The sequence below is a fragment of the Panthera tigris genome, chromosome B2 (assembly GCF_018350195.1).
Source record: "Panthera tigris isolate Pti1 chromosome B2, P.tigris_Pti1_mat1.1, whole genome shotgun sequence".
NCBI lineage: Eukaryota > Metazoa > Chordata > Mammalia > Carnivora > Felidae > Panthera > Panthera tigris.
The window spans coordinates 5,062,340-5,079,005 of NC_056664.1; the positions used below are offsets into that span (position 1 = coordinate 5,062,340).

The 16,666-nt window shown below is 46.3% G+C and overlaps 2 protein-coding genes across 7 annotated transcripts in view; both read left to right on the forward strand.

The window, feature by feature from the left end:
* RIPOR2 (RHO family interacting cell polarization regulator 2) overlaps positions 1 to 9,530 on the forward strand; it is a 231,425-nt gene extending 221,895 nt beyond the window's left edge. For 3 of the 6 annotated variants that reach the window (XM_042985592.1, XM_042985593.1, XM_042985596.1), the window contains exons 21-22: positions 2,967 to 3,057; positions 7,772 to 9,530. In XM_042985592.1, the coding sequence (XP_042841526.1) occupies positions 2,967 to 3,057; positions 7,772 to 7,872 (192 nt within the window). In that variant the 3' untranslated portion in view covers positions 7,873 to 9,530. Of the gene's footprint in view, positions 1 to 1,021; positions 1,215 to 1,431; positions 1,987 to 2,966; positions 3,058 to 7,771 lie in introns of those variants that run through there. The other 3 variants (XR_006217459.1, XM_042985590.1, XM_042985591.1) reach the window with 3 other exon arrangements.
* A 3,765-nt stretch (positions 9,531 to 13,295) lies between these two features.
* ARMH2 (armadillo like helical domain containing 2) lies at positions 13,296 to 16,570 on the forward strand. Its single transcript, XM_007074423.3, has 2 exons — positions 13,296 to 13,762; positions 16,080 to 16,570. Exons 1-2 carry the CDS (start codon positions 13,501 to 13,503, stop codon positions 16,505 to 16,507), a joined length of 690 nt encoding a protein of 229 aa, XP_007074485.2. The 5' UTR covers positions 13,296 to 13,500; the 3' UTR covers positions 16,508 to 16,570.
* Positions 16,571 to 16,666: the final 96 nt, after the last annotated feature.

A 16,666-nucleotide genomic window follows, 5' to 3' on the forward strand; every position in this document is an offset into this window, starting at 1 on the left:
GCTCACCCTTCCTTTTTTTAAAAATTTTTTTAATGTTTATTCATTTTTGAGAGACAGAGAGCAATGGGGGAGGGGCAGAGAGAGACACAGAGGATCTGAAGCAGGCTCCTTGTTAAAAGTGGAGAGCCCAATGGGGATCTCGAACCCACAAACCCCAAGACCACAACCCAAGCTGAAGTTGGACATCCAACTGACTGAGCCACCCAGGCACCCCAGCAGCTCACCCATTTTAAGTGTGTCAGGGGGACATGTCACTGAGCAGTGACAGGGCTAAAATGTAAATGAAACAAAGGCTGAGAATTCCCAATATTAGAGACTTTGCCTTTCAGGGTGCCCAGCTGGCTCAGTCAGAGGGGTGTGCAACTTGGAGTCATGAGTTTGAGTCCCAGGTTGACCGTAGAGATTACTTAAGGAAATTAAAAGGAAGGAAGGAAGGAAGGAAGGAAGGAAGGAAGGAAGGAAGGAGAGAGAAAGAAAGAAAGAAAGAAAGAAAGAAAGAAAGAAAGAAAGAAAAGAAAGTTTGCCTTTCAGTAGGAAAGATTTAATGTTCAACCTACCTTAAATCATCAAAAATAAGACTAGTCACTTTTCAGAAAAAGATAAAGTCACACCTTCAAACTTGCTAAAATCTTGGATGGCCGCATGGGACAAGGGGCGGGACCTGTAGCCGGATGGGCATGAAGAGAGGGGTTAATACTCTCAAAAGAAGTCTCATGACCTGTGCAGAAAAACAGCTCTGGGAAATATAGCCTTCCTTGTCACGTGCTGAAAAATACCTTATGTGGCCAAGAGAGCCCACAGTGACTGCTGTTTATTTGAGTGGCCTCCTGGTGCCCGTGACATCTCAGAGACGATGGCTGTGACACAGAGCTAATGGAAACAAAGTCACCAGGGTACAGTGAACTGTGTCCGCTTCTGTGGATTTGCACAGTGTGAACGTGACAGTAAAAGCAACAGTTTTAACTCCAGCAGATCTCAAGTCTGAGAGCCCCGATTCCTCCACTGTTCTCTTTTCTTCCAGAAAATACGATCCTTTGTGCTGGACAAAACACCTCTTTTTAAACCATCCCCAGCCTCCCAGCTCCTGAAAGGGGCTCTGGGCAGCACGGTGTGAAAAACAGTGTGGACACGGGGGTTTCATCCACCCAAACCAATCAACTCTAGCTAACCTGTCAGGGAAAACATCATCATCATCATTATCATTATTATCATTATTTTATTTTTATCGTTACTATTATTAGTAGTACTTAGTTAATGCTAGCAAGCAGAGAGCCACATTTTTCTGTTACCAAACTGGACCCAAATGAGAGATCGAGATCCTCAAACCAAGAGGCCCTCGAAGTTCGGGCCCCTCATCTGTTTCTCTGGGCTAAGAGCCTGTGGTCTGCCCGTGCTGCTCACTGCCACTGACCCCTCTGTCACCGGCACCAGGGCTCTCTGCGCCTGGCTTCCTTCCAGAAGGAGAATCGCCATCTCGCAATCTGGTCCCTCAGCTCGTCAGAACCTCAGCGGAAGCATCTGGGTCTGGCCGCAGGCGTGCCCCACGCCGTGGTGTCCGTGGAAACGCGGTCCTAGGCCCTCCTCTGCCTGCACGCGTCCTCTCCCGGGGGTGTCTGTCATCTTCCCCGGGCCAATGACGCCCCCCGCCCCGGTTTCCAGGCCGGCTCTTCCCTCGCTGGCACGTGCTCCGCTGGCTGCGGGGCGTCCCTGCTGGGAAGTCACCTCCGACCGGCACCCAGCTCGCCCACCTCAGTGGGGGGTGCAGCTCGTCCGTGCCCCTCCCCCACCTCATCCTCACCCCCGACGGCGCCGCCCCGCGGACCCCCCGCCCGGCAGCCCGCTCTGCCCACCCCGATTGGAGCCGCCTTCCGTGTGCGCTTTCTGCGGCGGCGAGGCTGCTCTCACTACAGCACGAGTCCCGGGCCCCGGGTAGCTCCGTGGGTCAAGGGTGAGACTCGTGATCTCAGCTCCGGTCGTGATCTCACGGTTCGTGAGTTCAAGCCCCACGTCGGGCTCCGCGCTGATGGCGCGGAGCCCGCTTGGGATTCTCGCTCTCTCTCTCTCTGCCCCTCCCCTGCTCGCTCTCTAGCTCTCTCAAAATCAATAAATAAAAGCAAAACAAAACACCCCACAAATCCTGCTTCTAAAGCTCTTATGTGGCTCTCCACGATGCTAAGGATGAAGTTCAAAGCACTTAATGTGGCTCGTAAGGCCCCTCCTTGATTGGGGTCCTGGTAGGAGGTGCTCCCCTCGCCTGGAATGTATTTCCTGCCCCACACCGCCCAACACATGCACACGTGCACGCACGTACACACACACACACACACACACACACACACACACACCTACCACTTGCCTGAATGTGGCTAATTGCCCGAAGACACCGCTTCCTCTGTGAAGACTCTCCAGGTCAGACCAGATGACGTTTCCCAGCTCTGTTCTGCCCGAGCACCGTGTCCCGGCCTGTCATTGTCCCACCGTCTGTCTTTCCGCCGGACCGGAAACCCTGGGGGGTCAGGACCGAGCCCCGCTCGCTGCCTGGCCGACTGCCCGGTCCCTGGGGCGCTGATACGTGTGGGATGGACAGACACGAGGGTTCCGACCACCTGCTCTGGCTGTCCTCCCATTGGGCACACAAGCCAAACACAGAGTCCTTAGCTGAGCACTGGGTTGGAACCAGTGAGGCGCGTGGGAAAGAGCTCGGGGAAGGGGATCCTGTTCTGGAAGGACAGGCTGGCCACTCCGCTTCCAAACGCGCGTTGTTGGAGCTCCTGCGGGTGCGCGGCCCAGGCGCCATCCCGGGAGACGAATCCGGTGCATCTTGGAGGGACGGCGCGGAATGTGTTCCTTTAAAAGAGCCCCTAAGGAGCCGGACGCTCAGCGGGCCCAGGGAACCCTGGGCAAGACAGTACTGCCCCTGTGGCCCCGCCGTGGGTGTCGCAGCACTAACGGCTCTCTCCTCGCAGGCCACCGAAAGCATTAAGATGCTGGTGACTTTGTGTCAGTGCGACACCGAGGAAATCAGAAACGTGGCCTCGGAGACCCTCTTGTCTCTCGGTGAGTTTCGCTTACACCTTGTTTCCTTCTGGTGCTCTCCAAGGGAGCTGGGCCCAGACGGTTCGTGGGGGCCGTGGGAGCACCTTCCCCCCCGGGGGCCCTGCTCACACTCATGCTCACACATGGGACGTCACACACATGGGACATCACACTCGCACAGGGGACGTCACACGCGTGCTCACATGGCATACGTCACACACAGGGGAGGTCACACTCACACAAGGTACATCGCGCACTTGCACAGGGCACGTTACACACACACAAGGTAGGTCACAATCACACACACACACTGTGAGGAACTGGTGGCTTCCCATCTCCGTCCAATGCCCGGTTCTCACCGCCTGGAGCTGGGGGAGGGCCGCTCTCGGGAGCCCCGCCAGGCCGATCAGCCTGCGCTGTTTGGAGGCCAGGACGTAGACTCGAACCTAAAGCAGAGGCAGTAGTCAGGGATCCAGGGGGGCTGGCGAGCTTGGGCTGGGACTCCGGGGGCCGCGGTTGGCTGAGGCGGCAGGCACGGCGGGCACACTAGTCCCCTCCTCACCCTGCCTCGCACGTTAGCCTCTGGTTGCCCCGCTGACCTGTGCCCAGCTGAGTCCTGACACCGGAGCAAAGAAGTGTGGTTCTTGAATGCTGGAATAGCCAGATAAACCCCCCTCCCCACTTCACCTTGTAAAGGCACCTGCCTACCAGGTTTCACGCCTTTGTTCTTTCGGGGGAGTGCAGGGGGCAGAGAGAGGCTGTTCTAACCTGCATAAAAGATAGAGACAGTTGTTATTTTACTACTGCAACCGCTCTTAATGTGCAAAAACTATGCTTCTAAAAGTCCTCAAATATAATCCGGCTAATAATACTAGTTGGAAAGAAGCCACCCTGGTTTGGCTATAGTCGCATAATAACGTAAGGCAGAACCTCGTGGCATTTATAATCACCGTGCAAATCACATTCGTTGTTGTAGGTGTTCTTTCTTACAGTTACTGGTTTAATGACACTTCCTTCTGCTAACGAATACATCATTTGATCCACAGAAATCCAAGCCAGCACATGTTTGTTTGAAGGATAAAACAGTTATTCCTTGAGTCACCCGGGTGGCTCAGTCAGTTAAGCATCCCCCCTTCAGCTCAGGTCATGATCTCAGGTTCTTGAGTTCGAGCCCCACGTGGGGCTCTGTGCTGACAGCTCAGAGCCTGGAGCCTGCTTCGAGTTCTGTGTCTCCTCCTCTCTCTGCCCCTCCCTTGCTCATGCTCTGTCTCTGTCTCTCAATAATAAACGTTAAAAAAATTTTAAAACAAATTTGGGTGAGGGGGCACCTGGGTGGCTCAGCTGGCTGAGCCTCCGACTTTGGCTCAGGTCATGATCTCGCGGTTCGTGGGTTTGAGCCCCACATCAGGCTCAGTGCTGACAGCTCAGGGCCTGGAGCCTGCTTCAGATTCTGTGTCTCCCTCTCTCTCTCTGCCCCTCCCCTCCCCTTTTCTCTCTCTCAAAAATAAAATTAAAAACATAAAAAAAATTTTTTTAAAAAACAGTGATTCCTTATGGCTGCTTTAGGCATACAACTTTAATTCCCTAAACACATGCCCAGGGTATTATTAGTTTGAACCTCTTTTATCCCATAGTGTTCTGGGCTAACACTGAAGGCAAGCCAAGTGTTTGCACAGCTCAGCGACACTTCCTTATCCAGTGTGACCCAGAGAAGCCTGTCCCCGCCAGATGTGCCCCAGGAGTCACTTCAGCGGCACAAACAGCATCTCCAGGAGCGAGGGTCACACCTGCTTCACCTGCGGGGCTCCCCCGGTCCCCATGCCCCCCTCATACCACCAGCTCACGTTCCCAACACTAGTTGGCACTTTGGAATCACTAAGGAGGCTCTCAAATACACTCATGCCCGGGGTTCTACTCCCGAAGGTTCTGATTTCAGTGGGCTGGGGTGTGCCTGGGTGCTGGGACGGTTCAAAGCCCCCCAGGTGATTCTAAGATGTAACCGATGCTTGAACCCGATGTTATGAATCTCCTTTGACCTTAATACACAAACACTGGTGTGTTTTTAACTCACCCAGATGACCGAGTTGGTAATTGTGTCTGGTAGGTCCCCCTGTGATTTGGGGGCCGGTCTCTTTGTCCTAGACAGCTGCTGTGGAATTAGTGGCTTCTGTAAGTGAGGAACTGAAGGTTAACTGTATTTAATTTTGAGTCATTACTGTTCACATGTAAATCGCCACCTGAGGCCGCTGCCCACTGCTGTCTGCGTAGCTGTGGCCACCTAGCCGTCCGGCTGGGCCTCAGACCGGTTGAAAGCACACTGCCCCATGTGCCAAAGCTCAGGCCCTTTCTCCTCCAACACCTGCCTGCTTCCCAGGGCTGTTGACAGACCAGAGGAGGGGCCAACGCAGATCAACGCCCACGGAAAACAACGTTAGAGTAAGAGGCCCCGGCATCCCAGCTCTGGTTGTGTCTCTGCAGTGATGTGGGGTTACACCCGTAGAGGATTCGCTCTGTGCCGGGCACTGTTTTGAGGGACCTGCATGAGTTAGCGCATTTAATCTTCCGAAGGACTCCACGAGGGAGAAGGGCAGTTAGTCCCATTTTGCAGAAGGGCCCATTGAGGCATAACTCACTTATGGGCACCCAGACCCGGTAGGGCACCGCGATGGAATCCTGACCCACCTACACTCTGCGGGCCTCTGGGGAAGGACTGCACACCTCTAAACTGGGATACAGCCATGCACACGCTAGGAACGGGCCGGGTATTCACTGGGTTCTAAATAGCGTTAGTTACCCAAGCCATTCAGGCTGTGTGCCATGGTATGAATGTGCCTAACTCTGTCTCTCTCTACCCCCGCCTCCCCGCCCCGCTGTCATCACCTGGAAAGGTGCTGTGTTTAATGTTTTATATGTCAGGGTTTTGTGCAAATATTTTGTCTCAAAAAAGGATTCCACTCCAAAGCAATAAAAAAGTAAAAATTACTGAATTAGGGGAAAAAATAGCATTTGCCTCAGAAAAGTCAACAAGGCATGACAAAACAATCTGCAGAAATCTCTAAAATTTGGTGGCCTTTGTCTAGAGGAGTTCGCTAAGTTCTTATAAGTGCAGGTGACTCCTTCCTTTGGTATGTGATGTATTACCGAAAAAATTAAATATACCCCTCTAAAACACAAACTTTAGTTGATCGAGAGGCTTCTGTTTCCAGAGACTACGATATATTATAAAATCCACCATTACACTGCTTTTCAAAAACTCACATCAATGTATTTCTAGCGTTTCATGAATCTTTTTTTACTTTTTTTGTTAATGAACTTCTTTTTTATTTTTAATGTTTATTATTTTTGAGAGAGAGACAGAATGTGAGCTGGGGAGGGGCAGAGAGAGGGAGACACAGAATCTAAAGCAGGCTCCAGGCTCTGAGCTGTCAGCACAGAGCCCGACACAGGGCTCGAACCCATGAACTATGAGATCATGACCTGAGCCCAAGTGGGAAGCTTAACCGACTGAGCCACGAGGTGTCCCTCTTAATGAACTTCTGATTGACCACAACTCATTATTCCCAGCTTTGTCTCTCTTGTATTAAATACGTGAAAACCTGCTTCTTATCACTACTTCTCTGTGATTGTTTTCCCCATTTCCTAATCATTGTTTTAAATAGGAAAAAATAGAATGGAATGTTCAGATAACTTGCAAATACCTGTTGGCTGTTCGAGATGGTTCTACCGGCAGACGTGACCTAGTTACTAGCTGGTAGATGGCATCACCACATGTGTCCAAGGCCAAGGGTAATTTTTTTTAGCTAGAGTTTTTTTAGCTAAAGTCTAGCTAAATTTGACTTTTATAAAAGACCCTTTAGATATGTCAATGTATAATGTAAAAAAGTAAAAGCTATATCAAAGTTCAATGCCTTGAAGTCAAGGACCAGCCATTCTGAAATCTCTAACACACTTATAATCCATATGGTTTCTCAGGAAGAAATCTATGTGTGAAATCATTGCCATTAAATGCCCCTAGGAGTTCAACTGTTCCACACCCTGACGTTATTTTAGTCTCTGGCATTAACTCAAAAGTACTTGGTTGTTCTACAAAGGAAAAAAGAGACAAACCAAAAAGCCGACTCTTAACTACAGAGAACACACTGATGGTTACCAGAGGGGAGGTGGATGGTGGATGGGTGAAATAGGTGAGGGAGATTAAGAGTACACTTATCTTGATGAGCACTGGGTAATGTATAGAATTGTTGGATCATTGTATTGTACATCCGAAACCAAAACATACAACACTGTATGTTCACTACACTGGAATTCTTTTCTTTAATCTTTATTTATTTTTGAGAGACAGAGCACGAGCGGGGAAGGGGCAGAGAGAGGGAGACACAGAATCTGAAGCAGGCTCCAGGCTCCGAGCTGTCAGCACAGAGCCCGACGCGGGGCTCGAACCCACAAACTGTGAGATCATGACCTGAGCCGAAGTGGGACGCCCGACCCACTGAGCCACCCAGGCGCCCCTGGAATTTTTTTTTTTTTTTTTTGAGTATAAAAAAAAAAGTTCTTGGCTCTTCTAAACAGTACCTAGGAAACCACATAATTAAGAATTACAGAAGATGACTTTCCTTACTAAAGTTAACATTAGCAAATATAGCAATCCATTCCCAAACAACTGGTTTCAATTCGTTATCCTGAGTGATGAATAAGAAGGTTAAACTGGTGTTTATTTTTGATGTTCTGCGCGCAGGAGAAGATGGGCGGCTGGCGTACGAACAGCTGGACAAATTTCCTCGAGACCGTGTTAACGCTGGAGGGCGTCATGGGGCTGAAGTTGCCACGGCCTTTTAATGAGCTCTGCCCAACAGCCATCTTAATAAATGGCCCTGTTCATCAAGATGGTGCTGGGATTTAGCGGGTGTGTTTAAACCTTGAAGAGTTCTGCTGAGGTTGTCTGGAAATTTAACACGTCATAGATAGAAGTCAAAGTCGAGCGTCATAGTACCTATCTACTTTTCCTTTGGCCGATAGAATAGGGCCAATATGACTCCGTAGATGACGGTGTCGATTGCGTCTGACGATACTTGGTAAAAGAATCCATCTTATCTCATATGTATGGAATTTTAAAACAGCCATCTTTGTACTTTTTTGGAAGTTCTTCTCTAAGCCTAAAATCGTCACATGATACTTTGATGACTGTCGCACGCCTTGCGGTGTCTCCCCGTCGTGTCCTGAGGGTTGAGGGGCCCCACCAGCTACCTAATTTTACCTTAAATGCAAAGCACAAAAAAGAATTTCTTCGAATAACAGTTTGCCCGCAGAACTCGGTAAAATGACACATTGTAAGAGTTTAAATTTTTTTTTAACTTCATTTTTTTTCCAAGCCTCCATTACTTCTTTTGTTTCTTTTCTCCATCCTGACCGTTCCCAAAGCATGTTTCTGTGATGGATAAAAGACAGGTTGATGTCTAAGATGATACCCGTACTCCTTAAAAAAAGACATTCGAAGTTGAAGCTTTTTTGAACACGAGCCATTTTTTTTTTTTGATGATACTTTTACAACAGAGGTATTTTGCTGCTAAGACAAATCAAAACAAAAACTCATGGAATCAGAAAGCTGTGATGCTCTTTGGGGTCGTAGAACTGGGCACTTGGAGGAATCTTAATGGGGCGGGAGCAGAAGGAGATTCACAAGTGGTCCTTGCTTCTACAGGAATTACCATGAGATTAGGAGGAAGAATGTCCCGAGGGACGAGGCACGAGGGACAGTTACTGCCCCAGAGAAATCACTCGTCACTGGGTGGGAGCTCTTGGCCAAATAGTTAAAACAACAGCTCCCCTCACTGTTTCTGTATCAGGGGAGCAATTCCACTAAATAAAGTACAAGACCACTAGATAGCTCGTACTAACTAACTTTCCTTCCTCTTAAGAGTATACACGGTGGGATATGCCAAGATATCAAAATAAAATGTGTGAGTGTGATTTAAACCGTGGAATATCAACTGTATTCTGGATGTGTTCGTATCAAATATTTAGGTGTCGTTTTAAATATTTACATTTTAGCAAGACCTTTAAGAACAACTCTTAATCCATTTTAAAGTAAGAATTGTTTGCCAGACTTCCTGGCGAATAGTTCTTTCAACTGTGAAGTTATAATGTGTATATATATTTGTATATTTATAAATATTATATATATGCATATATCCTTCATTTTAAAGGTACATTGTACAGTCTGTAGTTTAGCATGTATAGTCTGTAGCCTATAGTCTCTGTTAGATGGTTGATTCTTTTTGTAGAAAGTCAAATCACAAATGTTACAGAGTTTTTTGTTAGTTTTGTTTTCGTTTTCTAATTTTTTGAATATTGCATGAGTAATTACGTACTTTTGTATTCATTTCTGCATTTTATTTTCACTCAGAGGGGGTGCCTTTAGTCTCGTGGCATTTGTATCCATCACTCTTTCGATCATGTAAGTTAAAATAAAAATTATTTTTGAATTGTTACTCTTATGCACAGAGTCTGCTCTGTTTTTCACATGCCGTTCTTAACCTGGCGTTTCTACAGCACAGGGCGCCTCATTTCGCAACTTGAATTTCTCATCTTGAAATTCCTTCACTTGTAAATGAAGATAATAATGTTTACTTCTCAATGTGTTGTAAAGCTAATTGGAGGAAAAGAGCTGTGTTTCAGAATTGTGGTATCTGTGAGCAGAGACCACGAGCCCCTTGAGGATGCTAAGAGCCTTCATTTGTGTGTTCCCAGCCCACACCCCACCCGTGTCATCACAGAGGAGCCCCCAGCATTCAGCTGGGAGAGTATTCACCCACTGATGCTATTAAATACCAGTGATTCCTTTGAGTCAGCAGGAAAAATTTTCTCCTACAAGGAAGGTTTATTGCTATACTGTTTAACTGAATTGTCTTCCTTAACTTTTCAAGATGGTAAAGGAAAACCGTAAACCCCAACTCGGCAGAAAACACCAGCCCTTCTTACTGTATTCGAAAAGAAAATTAGTCAAATAGAAAGAGAAATATTTTTATCCCTGAAATTTTCCTGGAGATAATATCTCTTATTAATATTCTCTTGATTTTGAGAAATTCTAAGTATGCTTTGTGTGAGAAACGAATTGTTTGCTACAAACCTGATCTCTAACTTCTCATTTATTCAACAAGTTTTGTGTGTTTGTTTACTTGCATACTTACTATGAATAAGGTATATACTGGGGACTGTTCTTTTTTTTTTTAATTTTTTTAATGTTTATTTATTTTTGAGCAAGAGAGAGAGACAGAGCACGAGTCGGGGAGGGGTAGAGAGAGAGGGAGACACAGAATTTGAATCAGGGTCCAGGCTCTGAGCTGTCAGCACAGAGCCCAACGCGGGGCTCAAACCCATGAATGGTGAGACCATGACCTGAGCCGAAGTCAGCCATTTAACCGACTGAGCCACCCAGGCGCCCCCTGGGGACTGTTCTTGACACTGCAGATACAGCGGTGAAGAGAAAACAAAAAAAAAAATCTCTGCCCTCACAGGGCTCATATTCTGGTGAAGGAAAGACAGGGAAGGCGATCATAATTGCACAAGGTTGGGGAAGGGAGAGGTGACATGGCAAAGGTCACAAGTTTGAAGAGGGTGTTCGAGGAAGGCCTAATAGAAAATTACATTTGAGCAACGACTTGAGGAACTGAGGGGTGAACCACGTGAATATCCCCAGGAAGAAGAGGTAACAATAAGTCCAATGGCCTTAAAGAGGAGCCATGCTTGGGGTTTTAGATTTTACTAGCAGGCACAGTTTATTTTTAATCTTTTTTCTAATAGATTTTAAAAAGTAAAAATAATAGGGGAAGTTAACTTTAATAATACATTTTGGGGGGCGTCTAGGTGACTCCGTCGGTTAAGCAACCAACTCTTGATTTCGGCTCAGGTCAGGATCTCACGGTTGGTGAGTTTGAGCCCCTGCACTGGGCTCCACACCGATGATGCAGTCTGCTTGAGATTCTCTCTCTCTCTCCCTTTCTCTCTGCCCCTTCCCCTATGACATCATGACCTGAGCCAAAATCAAGAGTTGGACACTTAACTGAGCCACCCAGGCACCTTCATTCTTTTTATTTTTTTCTCATACTAAGTCTTCGAAATCCAGTATGTAGTTTATACTTACAGCACAGCTCAATTCAGATTAGTCACATTCACGTGCTCCAAAGCTACATGTGGCTGCCGTGCTGGCCAACACATGTCCACGATTCCCAGTTGTCCCACTAATAATCCTTTATAGCCTTCACATGCATATGCACGTGCTCGCATACCCACATGCACAGGTGCTCACATACTCGCATGCACACGCGTATGGATACAGGGTTCCAACCATGGATTACATGTTTAGTTGTCATGTCTCTTTAAGGCTCTTCTCACAGCAGTAGTCACTCCCCCTTTCCTTGAGCTTCCGTATCTTGATATATTTGAAGAGTATAGGCAGGTACACTTTGTAGAAGGCAAGAGAAGAACTGTAGGGTAGTCTCCTTGAGTGGGACAAGTCATGAAATGTACTGTAGGAATGGAGAGGGACCCGCCGTCCAAATTTCTACGTTGACAGTAGAGCCTTGTCGATAAGTTGGAAATGAGATGCGAGACCAATAAAAGCCAAGGATAAATCCAAAAATTTCAACCTGAACTGCTGGAAGGATCGGGGTGCCCTCTTCCGAGACAGAGAACCTGAGCAGCAGCTGGCTTAGACAGGAAATGCACGAATTCTGATTTGGACATGTTATATTTGAGAAGCCACGTAGACATCCAAATGGATGGCTGTCAAGTTGGTGACTGAATGTGTTTGGAGTCCAGGTGAGAAATCTAGTTAAGAATACAAAACTGGGGAGGGGGGCGCCTGGCTGCCTCAGTTGGTGGGAGCGTGTGACTCTTAATCTCAGGGCTGTGAGTTCAAGCCCCATGTTGGGTGTAGAGATTACTCAAAAAATAAAATGTTAAATATGAGACGCCTGGGTGACTCAGTCGGTTGAGCATCTGACTCTCGATCTCGGCTCAGGTCATGATCTAATGTTCATGAGTTTGAGCCCCACCTCGGGCCCTGAGCTGACAGCATGGAGCCTGCTTGGAATTCACTCTCCCTCTCTCACTGCCCCTACCCTATTCATTCTCTCTCTCTCTCTCAAAATAAATAAATAAAATTTTTTAAATGAAATATTAAAATATATTTGTGTGTGTGTGACGGAACAGTCTTGGAACACCCCAATATTTGGAGGTCATAGAGAGAAGAGGAACCAGCAAAGGAAAACGAAGGGTGGCAAGCAAGAGAAAAATCAAGTGTGACATCTTAGAAGCTATTCGCTAGGTGAATTGAGTGTTTCAAGGAAAAAGGAGTATCCAATGCTGAGGACTGAGAATTGGACTCAGCAGAATGAAGGTCATCGGTGAGCCTGAAGATTCATGGGTTTGAAATCCATCTTTGGAGTACATCCAAGAGACAGTGGAAGAATATTTGAAACACTAAGTATGGCAACTCTTTGAAAAGTTTTTGGCGCCTGGGTGGCTCAGTCGGTTGAGCATCTGACTTCAGCTCAGGTCATGATCTCACAGTTCATGGGTTCGAGCCCTGTGTCAGGCTCTGTGCTGATGGCTCAGAGCCTGGAGCCTGCTTCGGATTCTGTGTCTCCCTCTCTCTCTGTCCCTCCCCTGGTCACGCTCTGTCTCTCTCTCAAAAATAAACATTTAAAAAAGAAAAGTTTTTGTATAAACAGGAACAGAGCAATAACTTGGCAGAGGGGTTCTATGAGGTCAAGAGAGTGTTTTATTTTTTTGAGAACAAGTACAGCCTGCTTGTTGATGTGAAAAGGATCCAGTCAACATGGAAAACTTAGTTAAGGCAAGAGAAGAACTGTAGGGCAATCTCCTTGAGTGGGACAAGTCACGAAATGTCCTGCAGGAATGGAGAGGGGTCCATAACAACAGGACAGTTGGAGTATATGTGCACGGATGGAGATAGGTGGACGCAATGAAGGCAACCATGCCTTCCACTGACTGCTTCTATTTTCTCAGCAAAATAGGGCCAACATAGGAAATCCATGATGTGGAGGAAAACTCTGATTCCGTGACAAATAAGCAGAATAGCCACAATGCTATGAAAGGAAATTCAGGATGTGTTGGAATAAGCCACGTAGAACAGGCAAGTTCCCGTAGATCCTGTGCAAGCAAAGGGACAAGGGCGGGAACACTCCTGGCGTATGTGAGGAGAAGCCAGTGTGGTCGACGCTGAGATTCCGTGCACCAGAGGCGTATAAGTGAACTTGATTTGACTGAAATTGTAGAAGGCCTTCGATGGCGGCCTGAAGAATTTAGGCCTCCATTGCTTGCCCCTGATTTGTGTATTCCATTCTCCAGTGTCGCTAAGAGATGCATTCCAGAGTTCTAGACTGTTGACTTCAACTGCCACAACACAAGGATAACTGAAGCACCACTGGCCTTTTTCATACGATGTCTAAGGCACATACTTATGTGCAATTTTCAACTCAGATCTACCAGTATTTTGTGGGGCTGTATCAGCGCCTCCAGAAGTTCTGGAATGTCACTGTTAGGCGCTTTTTCATTAAGAAGAAGGAAGAAGATATCCCTTCGGTTGAGAGTATTTTTCACAAAGAAAAATTCGTGGTGCTTGGTCGTGTATTGAAGAATCAATCTCTAGCCATTGAGAAGAGGGCTCAGGCTGCATATAGAATCGGACTGTTGGCCTTCACAGGTACGGACTTATTTTTTATTTATTTTATTTATTTTTAATGTTTATTCATTTTTGAGAGAGAGACAGAGCGTGAGCAGGGGAGGGGCAGAGAGAGAGGGAGACACAGAATCTGAAGCAGGCTCCAGGCTCTGAGCCGTCAGCACAAGGGGCTCGAACTCACGAGCCACGAGATCATGACCTGAGGCACTGAGCCACCCAGGAGCCCCATGCTGGTACTGATTTAACCAGCTGTGCTAATGTAGGTCTTTCAAAATCTTCTGCTTGTTATAATGCTGTAAGTTAGTGATTTTCATAGCTCTGATCTTAAAATTCCAATAACATTTCCTTTGCCTAAATTTTTAGTTTTTTGTCTTTGTACCACCAAAGATATTTACTAATCATTTTCTCCTTAAGGATCTCATGTTTTAAAATAATGTGTCCATCCACTAGATTCTACTCCTGAAATCATTATTGCACTATATGCTAACTTAGATGTAAATTTAAAAATTAATTAATTAATTAATTTTAATTTAAAAAAGAATGTCCATCAAATAAACTACTCAGTAAGAACTTTCCCACTTTTATTAAAAACAACTATACTGAAATTGCCTATCAAAGTTCTCATTATTATTTAAAAAATAAAATATCTAAACCGACTTGATATAATTCCAACTTAGTGATATGATTCCAACACAGAGTAATACCAGTTGATATTTTATTTTTATTTTATTAATGTTTATTTGTATTAGAGAGAGAAAGCAGGAGAGAGGTTGGGGGGCCGGGGGGGGCGGAGACACAGAATCTGAAGCAGGCTCCAGGCTCTGAGCTGTCAGCACAGACAGAGCCTGACGCAGGGCTCGAACCCACAAACTGTGAGATCACGACCTGAGCCGAAGTCGGACGCTTAACCGACTGAGCCACCCAGGCACCCCATTTTTTATCTTGCAAAAATGCATTACACAGAAACTACCTTAGAAAAATCATTAAAAGCCTAAGGCTGTTAAAACACCTATCAGGAAGGCACTTGGGGCATCAGTGAAAAGCAACCGTGAATGTATATTTGGCCAGAAAATTACGTGGTAAACTGCTCAAACACACACCACTCTAATGATTATCAGGTTTAAACTCAACTCCACTTTTTTTGTTCCAATAAATTTCAGGATATGCAGTGAAATTTTATACATAATCTTCAACAACACGTCTCTTGATTAGAAGCTCTGGTAGCTATAAGTATCATAGATGACTGATCTCTTTTTTAATGGGTTGCCTAGATGTAATTTGATAGACTAAATTTTTCAAAGAATGGCGTCCGTGAGAGAAAACATTTACCGTTTTCAGGAACCAAGGGGTCCTAGGTGCCAGGATGGGTGAGAACCAGTGGCACAGAGCTAGAAAGAAGCTGGAGGACTCCCATGTGAAGGAAGGATAAATGGCGCCCACCACTTGAGAAAGTTCCCTGTAGAGCTCTGTTCACCATTTGGGGGAAGAGCTGGGTGGTTATAAAAGAGTCAGAATTCTTTAACTTGATGGTATGTAACCTCAGTCTTAGTTACACTTGTAGAAGGCAGGGAAAGAGCCTATGCCCAGGCTTCAGCTAAAGCTTTAACATTGGCTAGAACATCCTTGGGTCCACGGGACTGTGGTAGTGCCACTAAGAGAAATCCAAGCCAGGTCAAAACCCCAGTGGCTAGAATCTGGCCAAGTATGCCAGCTACTCCTCACCTCCTGAGTAGTCTTCGTCCAGTGTTTTCTTGGCCAGTACCTTCTTAGGGTTTGAGATTTGAACTCGGGCAGTCTGGGGTTCCGGTATACGAGGAAAGTAGAGCCCGGGTTCAGGTGGGGTCAGTCTGGGAACCAGGTTGGGTTCCCAAGCAAGAGCAATCTTATAAGGTCACGTTGGTTCCAGATCTGCAAGAGTCAGGCTGAGAAATGAGACATCAGAGAGAACAGGACAGCAAGGGACGGCTCATGAAAAACCTCTCTTACGAGTTACACCCTGGCTTTGCAGAGCAGTGTTTTGGTTTTCTGTTTTGTCTGCTCTGTTCATCTTGAAGTACTGAGTCCTGACACCTACTCAAGTAGGTGCTTGAATAAAGGAGCCAGGGAGGAGACTTTGACAGGCGGGGAACTTCCAGTCCCTTTCGTGTTTTGTGCTTATCAACATACTTTTTCCTGTTCACAGCAGCACACCAGGAGGGGGTGGGGGGAAGGAAAAGGAAAATTCAGAGCATCCAAAGTGTCAGGATACAGCAAAAGGAATATGGACACATCAGCACTCAAATGTCACCAGCTCCTAGATACGCCAAATACTTCTGAAATGCAAATACTTATTTTCCAGGAGGACCCACGGCTGGGAAATACGCCACTGAGCACATCAAAGAAGTGGCCAGTTTGTTGCAAAATCACCAGCTGGCACCGAAAGTAAAGATTCTGCTGCTCCAGAGTATAGCCTGCTGGTGTTACTTAAATCCTACCAGCCAGAGGAAAGCCAAGAATTTCAAGTTTATCCCTATCCTCGTGAGGATTTTTGAGTACAGAGTCGATTCTGTCATCAAAACTGAAATCAACAAACACCTCCTTGTTAAATTTTGGGCTTGCTACGTTCTCTCTGTCATGACCTGCAATAATGTGTCCTGCATGAAGGAGCTTAGAGACTTAGGTAATCTGAAATATCATTTGCAAATACTGGCGGCTGAGAATTGGTCTGGGTGGCCTGAGAATTTTGCAGAGGTGCTATATTTCCTCATTGGTTTTCACAGGAATTAATTTCTCTAAGGGCAGCTACCGTTGCATTAACCCGGAAAACTGAAATAAACAATAACAAGTCGAGATAGTACCCTAAAGTGTTTTTTTCTTTTAGGCAGTTGAAAAATTCTCTATCAACCATCACGGTGACCGAAATAACCAGACGTATGAAAAGCACCG

Bases quoted from the DNA above. Each gene is read 5' to 3' on its own strand.
- ARMH2 (XM_007074423.3), top strand. From the start codon at position 13,501: ATGTCTAAGGCACATACTTATGTGCAATTTTCAACTCAGATCTACCAG. The intron at 13,763-16,079 runs GTACGGACTTAT...CTTATTTTCCAG, and splicing joins CGGACTGTTGGCCTTCACAG to GAGGACCCACGGCTGGGAAA.